This window comes from Coregonus clupeaformis, chromosome 8, assembly GCF_020615455.1.
Source record: "Coregonus clupeaformis isolate EN_2021a chromosome 8, ASM2061545v1, whole genome shotgun sequence".
NCBI lineage: Eukaryota > Metazoa > Chordata > Actinopteri > Salmoniformes > Salmonidae > Coregonus > Coregonus clupeaformis.
Window position 1 is genome coordinate 56,824,525 of NC_059199.1, and position 9,061 is coordinate 56,833,585.

The 9,061-nt window shown below is 40.7% G+C and overlaps 1 protein-coding gene across 1 annotated transcript; it reads right to left on the reverse strand.

The window, feature by feature from the left end:
* Nucleotides 1-604: 604 nt before the first annotated feature.
* On the reverse strand, nt 605-3,944 carry LOC121571996 (DEP domain-containing mTOR-interacting protein-like). The gene is made up of 5 exons (XM_041883840.1): nt 3,710-3,944; nt 2,746-2,877; nt 2,549-2,619; nt 2,300-2,404; nt 605-2,117 (listed from the first exon to the last, which is right to left on the reverse strand). Exons 1-5 carry the CDS (start codon nt 3,729-3,731, stop codon nt 1,989-1,991), a joined length of 459 nt encoding a protein of 152 aa, XP_041739774.1. The 5' UTR covers nt 3,732-3,944; the 3' UTR covers nt 605-1,988.
* Between the last annotated feature and the right edge of the window lie 5,117 nt (nt 3,945-9,061).

Here is a 9,061-nt window from a genome sequence, read left to right on the forward strand (position 1 = left end):
AAAAGCTTGTGGTTTGTTATTGACCATGTACTATTATAATCTCCACCGGGCACAGCCGGAAGAGGACTGGCCTCCCCTCAGAGCCTGGTTCCCCTCTAGGTTTCTTCCTAAGTTCCTGCCTTTCTAGAGAGTATTTTCTAGCCACCTTGCTTCTACATCTGCATTGCTTGCTCTTTGGGGTTTTAGCCTGGGTTTCTGTATAAGCACTTTGTGACATCTGCTGATGTAAAAAGGGCTTTATAAATGAATGTGATCAATTGATTGTAATATTATTGTGGCAAACGTGACATCAAACAAACATGATGACAAAAAAAACAACATCTTAAAGTACTGAAAAGGTCTTCACAGGAAAAAGCCTGTAAAAGAGATTTGGATATTCAGTCAATGAGATCCAATTTGGGGATACGAGTTGTATATGTGGTACATACTGCCACCTGGTGGTCAGAGCCATATAGAGTCTATGGCTCTGCTTACATTGTTGAACGTTGTTCCTTATACTGTAGTTCATATGCCATCTACATATATTATAGCACCATGCACTCCTTAACCAGATATTATTGCCACTTAATCTAGGAATGCCAATGTGATCCTTTCGATCTTGATCTTCAAGGTAATTTCAACTTTTATTGCAGTTTCAAGTTCCTGCCATGGTTCAATAAATGCTCTCACTTTATTGCCATTAGATTGAAGCAGAGTAAAAATTCTAGCCATAATCTTGATGAAAATATGATTTTGTCCAGTGATGTTGCTAAAATAATTTGCTTCATTAGATGTGATTCCTTAAAAAAAAAAAAGATTATAAGATTGATTATTTGCGTGATGAATTATATAATTGCTTTAAAATCATAAACATTGATACATTCAAATACACATTTGCTAATATTTTGAATTGAATTACTTTATTTTATTAATTCATTGGCTAATTTGAATATTTACACACTGATCAAACACTAACACAAATGTAGATACTCTTTGCTGGCCTGGCTGCACTAATACCCTCTAAAGATCAGTTGATCATGGCAAATGTATAGGGTCAGGCTATATGGCTATATACAAGTACAAATCCTTTAGTGATTTTGGTCCTTCATACCTTATGTTGGACCATGTAATCATGCATTACACTTGAAATATTTTACAAAATGCACAATGTCACTGCAATAACCTATTTCCATTTGACATAATACATTAATTAGTTTTTTCAAAAATAAAAAAAGATTAACATGTTGATAGGCTACTACTGATTGATTATTTGAACTTTTATCAGTATTATGGGTTTCCAAAAACATTGCAGTGGAATCAGAAACCAAGATGACATCCAAGCCTTTTTATGCTGCTAGAAAGTGGTCTGTAGTTTGACAGTATTGTGCTATTTTCAGTCCAATATGAATACAAGGTTTAAATTGCTCCTGCTACCAAACTTAAGAATTCAATGCCAAACATATTCAAAGCAAAATGCAAAGCTAATTCAACAAAACAACTTCTATTTAGAAACACCTCTGCCACGTCAGAAAGCGTGGAGTTGTTTACAGTATGTGCCACCTCACTTATCAACAACTCCCTAAATACTTGTCTTTCTAGGAAGGAACCCTCCATTGGAGCATACGAGGGAGTGGATGGAAAAGCAAACAGCAGGGGGATGGCAATGAGTAGGCGCACAGGTCAAAAGTCTAAACCGCCGCGAGAGAACAAAAACACAAACTTGGTCCATGTTAACCACGGAACACTGGTCAGAGTCTCAGACTGATGATGTAAGCACACCTGGCTTCACAATGGGGCTCATCAGGTTTCTGTGGAGTCACTGTTGCTGTGACCCCCGTCTCAGGTCGAAGATGTAGCTAAGATTTGCTCCATATCAAGGTCATAAGGTTTCTATGGATTTATTTGGGCCGAAATGGTCCACATTCTTACTCTAAGCTTTCCGCCTCCAAGAGCCAATGGGTTACTGAGGCCTTAAGTTGACTGTAACCAAATACAATACAACCTCATCCTCAACAATCAGACTCCTCCATAACCTCCATGACCACGGTTCGCGGTCCAGTGAGGATGAGGTTGCTGACCATCTTGTAGTCCAGAGACAGGACGTCCAGACCATTGACATAGACCACAAACTGGCACACCTGGAAAACAGACTTTGGTCAAATACTGTACGTACTGAAGAGAATTTATGAGAGCTGCATACAGCAGAGGAGACATTTATTGATTACCCATCTAACAAATATATTGATTTGACAAAGCTATCAATCTGTAGACACTGGAGCGGCTCTTTGCACTACATGTTCCACAATGCCATGGTGCTCACCTTCACTCCTACTGCTGCTGCAGGGCCACTGGGGTCCACTGCCTGGATGTGACATGGCCTACTCCCCCTGACCACAAAGCCCCAGCCCACCGCATCACCAACAATCTGGAGAAAGATTTATCACATTACTTACAAAGAAAATACTCTGTAAAATCACAAATATAATGTACTCATGAAAAAGGTTTTATTGATATTTGGTTGAGTTTCATGCTTTTAGCATGAATAAGAGATAACACTGTGGAAACGTACCGTAAACGTCCTCTTTATGTATGGACCTCCTGGTCTCTGCAGCTCCTCTGGACTCACTTGTCTCTTCAGCACTGTCAATGGAACAAACACATAATTAGCAGGTTCTCAGTGTAATCATGAACATTGGTGTTTACATTTAATCTGTACAGTAGAGAGGACATGATACAGCTTTAGGTGAAGACCAGAGAGACTCTTACCTGATTTGGGGTTTGACAGCACTGGTGAGGTAGGGGTAAGAATGGGACCTCTGTTACAATACCCACTGTTGCCACTACTACGACTGTTATCATGCCCCCGAGACACCACCTTTCTTTCCTTGGATGGAGTGACTGAGAGAAGGAGAATAATAATATATAGAGATATCACACAGAGGGAACATTGGCATGTTGTATGATTGAGAGTGATTGACAAAGTGTACCGAGAGGAAAAGGCACTAATAACAAAAGGAAGCCACCATGTTATTCATTCCGAGATTTCACACACACATACACTCCAGTTTCAGAACTGTTTACTGTGCTGTAGTATCTACAGTAGAATACTAACACACACCACATAACCCACTGCCTACCATGTCATATCTGAGTGTTTTGAAAGAACTAAGCGTCTGCTGCTAATCAAATATAGCCACACAACGTGCTGATGAACACTCCCTGACCTGATTGATATCATAATAACACTTCCTGACAAGCTAATGTTTATCTACCAGCCTATCCAGGTAGCTATAGATACTACACTTAGTTACATAACAATCACCAGCATACTATTATGATGGCACATCAAATAAATGTCAAATTCACCCCCAGTCAAACTCAATGCAAAAATGCTTTCATCTATGTTCTGAATCTCTTCTAATTTATGGTTGAATATAATTGGACTGATCTATCATTCGGCATCAATCAAATTGATCTCAATCTAACAAAAAAAAAATGAATAAATGTGATCATTAAAAAAAATGTAATAAGAGCCCAATAAGAGCCCATTGAAAACAGTTCCACAGTCACTTGTGATACCATTGTATTCACAGCACTCATAAAGGTGAACAACACCAATGTTTATGATTTAACAAGAGACACAATATTACATTAGCCATAGCAAGTAAACCTAAAACAAATTCAGTAAACCTAAAATCAACACTTTTCACATAATAAAAGTAGCCCTTACCAACTGTCCGAGGTCCCATCATACAATTCAATTCACTTCAAAGGTTTGCCAGCCAAAGTGCCAAGTAACTTGGGAAGTTGCTGTCCACTATCTCTGATGCTGCAGTCAGCTGTGGTGCTCCGGTGTAAATGTTAAATGTTAACCCCCAGAGAGAGTAAACAGTCTAGGCTGGCTGGGAGGGAGGGAGAGGGAGGGGTTGAGGGATGCCTTGTTGCCAGGCTATCCCAGGGTAGGAGATAAGAGCTGAGAAAGGCATTGGGATCACTAAAGCTCTAATGGAGGTAGGGACAGAAACAGTGGAGTTTTCCACTGGTCACTGTGGTCAGGCAAGGTGGAGTGGAATAACTGGACATTCTCTGTTACACACATGCACACACAAACACACACATACACACACATTCTCTGTCATGGTACATGGTTGAGAGACGTGGCCAGGAGGAATGTTCAACAACATCAACGACAACAACAACATCCATATCAACAATGACAACATCCACAATGAGATATAGACAAACAAACCGCTGATAATGGCCTAATGATAATGGCATTCTGTGAGATGAATCAAGAACATTCCTAGCTGTTGACAGCAAGAGGTATTTGCTTCTACAAATACAATATTCAATATATTTACCCAATGATATAACAGGCCTATATAATACCATTGGTCATTTGGAAACAAAGAAGCTACAGGAAATTTAAGAGCAGTAGCAAATAGAACATAATAGGATCAAACATATTTGTTTCTAGAAACAAAAGCTGCCATGTGTTTGCTGGGTGTCATTTAGGTCAATGAACCTGTTCAATATTTTTTTAAACCATATGACAATGACAGTCATCCTAACGTATAGTTTACTATCACTGTCCTAGATTATGTGAACTATATCCAAGAGAAAGTTTATTGTGTCATTTCAATGACAAACCAAGATGATCATCAAACCAAGATGATCATTGACCACACACCAACACTGAGTGCACCATAATCCGTAGTATAACATTAATGACCTCTATTCTGTGGTTCCTTTGCCTGCTTGCCCGGCCAGAGAGCAATATGCAATAGCAATGTCGCTCTACTCTCACATTTCTAAAAGGTAGAGACATACTTCATAATGTATAGAGGTGAGTCATGATCAATAGACTGATAGACAAAGTCTGATATGGATGACACACTGCCTCTGGTATTTAAAAAACATACAGCTGAATAACTTTATATAGGCCTTCTCTTACATATAGATGTACAATCTTCATTTGATCACTCTTTTGTTGCCGAGAATTTTCCTGCACAGCAGGAAATGCAAACCTGTAGGCTATTCGAGATTTAAAAAGGCTTCTAAAGTTAGCAATTTCCACTATAAAATGTCAGACTTGATTTGCCCTAATGAAAAATGCATCAACCCCTACAAAAACATGTCCATTAATTATAATCCACATAATAATTCACATTTCCTGTTGCTGCAGGATTATTTTCCTTCTGTAGCAAACTAGCTCAAATTAAGCTCCTACATCTGTAAACTTAGGGCTCAATTCAATAAAACCCACATGCATATGTCCCCAAATAAAATAACAGAATGTTCCTGGATATTATACTACTATTACTAACAGTTAGGCTCTGCTCAAAGGTAGATGTCTTCGGATTTCCAGAAAAGGTAGTGTGTATGTGTGTGTGTGTAAGACTGTGCACAGACTCAGACTCCGCTAGTAAATAAACTTGCTATGGCGGGTTTGACTGAATTCACATAAGGTCACACTGTTATATAAAATGCAGTAAGCTGTAAAGTACACTACCAGTCAAAAGTTTGGACACACCTACTCATTCAAGGGTTTTTCTTTATTTCTACAATTTTTTACATTGTAGAATAATAGTGAATACATCAAAACTATGAAATAACACAAAAAAAGTGTTAAATAAATCAAAATATATTTTATATTTGAGATTCTTCAAATAGCCACCCTTTGCCTTGATGACAGCTTTGCACACTCTTGGCATTCTCTCAACCAGCTTCATGAGCTAGTCACCTGGAATGCATTTCAATTAACAGGTGTGCGTTCTTAAAAGTTAATTTGTGGAATTTCTTTCCTTCTTAATGCGTTTGAGCCAATCGGTTGTGTTGTGAAAAGGTAGGGGGTATACAGAAGATAGCCCTATTTGGTAAAAGACCAAGTCCATATTATGGCAAGAACAGCTCAAATAAGCAGTCCATCATTACTTTAAGACAATACGTAATTTCAAGTACTTTGAAAGTTTCTTCAAGTGCAGTCGCAAAAACCATCAAGCGCTATGATGAAACTGGCTCTCATGAGGACTGCCACAGGAATGGAAGAAGACCCAGAGCTACCACTGCTGCAGAGGATAAGTTCATTAGAGTTAACAGCCTCAGAAATTGCAGCCCAAGTAAATGCTTCACAGAGTTCAAGTAACAGACACATCTCAACATCAACTGTTCAGAGGAGACTGTGTGAATCAGGCCTTCATGGTCGAATTGCTACAAAAAAACACTACTAAAGGATACCAATAATAAGAAGAGACTTGCTTGGGCCAAGAAACACGAGCAATCCTTTGGTCTGTAGTCCAAATTGGAGATTTTTGGTTCCAACCGCCGTGTCTTTGTGAGACGCCGTGTGGGTGAACGGATTATCTCCTCATGTGTATTTCCCATCGTAAAGCATGGAGGAGGAGGTGTTATGGTGTGGGGGTGATTTGCTGTTGACACTGTCTGTGATTTATTTAGAATTCAAGGCACACTTAACCAGCATGGCTACGACAGCATTCTGCAGTGATACGCCATCCCATCTGGTTTGGGCTTAGTGGGACTATCATTAGTTTTTCAACAGGAGAATGACCCAACACACCTCCAGGCTCTGTAAGGGCTATTTTACCAAGAAGGAGACAATCTTTGACCATTTTTAGGGCCTTCTTCTGACACCGCCTGGTATAGAGGTCCTGGATGGCAGGAATCTTGGCCCCAGTGATGTACTGTGCCGTACGCACTACCCTCTGTAGTGCCTTGCGGCCGGAAGCCGAGCAGTTGCCATACCAAGCAGTGATGCAACCAGTCAGGATGCTCTCGATGGTGCAGCTGTAAAACCTTTTGAGGATCTGAGGACCCATTCCAAATCTTTTCAGTCTCCTTAGGGGGAATAGGTTTTGTCATGCCCTCTTCACGACTGTCTTGGTGTGCTTGGACACCAAGGAACTTGAAGCTCTCAACCTGCTCTACTACAGCCCCTTCGATGAGAATGGGAACAGCTGATGCTCTCATGCATGTTTCAGTGTTACTTGCCTCGAATCGAGCATAGAAGTAATTTAGCTCGTCTGGTAGGCTCGTGTCACTGGGCAGCTCGCGGCTGTGCTTCCCTTTATAGTTTGCAAGCCCTGCCACATCCGACGAGCGTCGGAGCCGGTGTAGTACCATTTGATCTTAGTCCTGTATTGACGCTTTGCCTGTTTGATGGTTCGTCGGAGGGCATAGCGGGATTTCTTATAAGCTTCCAGGTTAGAGTCCCGCTCCTTGAAAGCGGCAGCTCTACCCTTTAGCTCAGTGCGGATGTTGCCTGTAATCCATGGCTTCTGGTTGGGGTATGTACGTACAGTCACTGTGGGGACGACGTCATCAATGCACTTATTGATGAAGCCAGTGACTGATGTGGTGTACTCCTCAATGCCGTCGGAAAAATCCCGGAACATATTCCAGTCTGTGCTAGCAAAACAGTCCTGTAGCTTAGCATCTGCTTCATCTGACCACTTTTTTATTGACCGAGTCACTGGTGCTTCCTGCTTTAGTTTTTGCTTGTAAGCAGGAATCAGGAGAATATAATTATGGTGAGATTTGCCAAATGGAGGGCAGGGGAGAGCTTTGTACGTGTCTCTGTGTGTGGAGTAAAGGTAGTCTAGAGTTTTTTTCCCTCTGATTGCACATTTAACATGCTGATAGAAATGAGGTAAAACAGATTTAGGTTTCCCTGCAATAACGTTCCCGCCTCTGAATGAGTGTTTTCCTGTTTGCTTATGGCCGTATAAAGAAGAATATAGATGAAAACTCTCTTGGTAGATAGTGTGGTCTACAGCTTATCATGAGATACTCTACCTCAGGCGAGAAAAACCTTGAGACTTCCTTATATATCGTGCACCAGCTGTTGTTTACAAATATACATAGACCGCCACCCCTTGTCTGACCAGAGGCTGCCGTTCTATCCTGCCGATACAGTGTATAACCCGCCAGCTGTATGTTATTCATGTCTTCGTTCAGCCACGACTCGGTGAAACAGAAGATATTACAGTTTTGAATGTCCCGTTGGTAGGATATTCGTACCTGTAGTTCGTCCACTTTATTATCAAGTGATTGTAAATTGACCAATAGTATCGATGGCAAAGGCAGATTAGCCACTCGTCGCCGGATCCTTACCAAGCACCCTGATCTCCTTCCGCGATATCTCCTTTTCTTTCTACTGCGAATGACGGGGATGAGGGCCCTATCGGGTGTCTGGAGCAAATCCCTCTCGTCTGACTCATTAAAGAAAAATTATTAGTCCAATTCAAGGTGAGTAATCGCTGTTCTGATGTCCAGACAACAGAGTGAAGGATAAGCAGCCAACAAGTGCTCAGCATATGTGGGAACTCCTTCAAGACTGTTGGAAAAGCATTCCAGGTGAAGCTGGTTGAGAGAATGCCAAGAGTGTGCAAAGCTGTCATGAAGGCAAAGGGTGGCTATTTGAAGAATCTCAAATAGAAAATATATTTGGATTTGTTTAACACTTTTTTGCTTACTACATGATTCCATATGTGTTATTACATAGACAAAAACATAGAAGATAAGCTAAGTTTAGAGAACTGCAAGATGACAGTACAGTCAACATGATAGTATTACCACATGACTTACTGTAAAACATTTGAACCACAAATGTAGTTTAGATTTGTCCTTGCTTTGTATCATGTGTAACAGAGTCCACCCCTGCTATAGGCCTACATGATAGCAATGGCAGGCACACAGTGTCATTTCACAGTAGTTTTTTAATCATTGCCATTTAAGGTCAGTTGACAGAAGGTTGAAGGAATTACACACTTTTCAGGAGACAATGGTTGGTCAGCTGGATGTGGTGTTTCAGTGCAGGGCTTGAGCAAAAGTATTAACAGTACCAGAGTTGGTGACCACTGTTACGATGCTTTTGTATTAGTCCCGTGTGGCTCACTTGGTAGAGCATGGCACTTGCAATGCCAGGGTTGTGGGTTTGATTCCCACAGGGGAAAAGTATGAAAATGTATGCACTCACTACTGTAAGTTGCTCTGGATAAGATCGTCTACTAAAATGTACAAATGTACTGTAAATGTATTATAGATAACATTGCCATCTACTGGC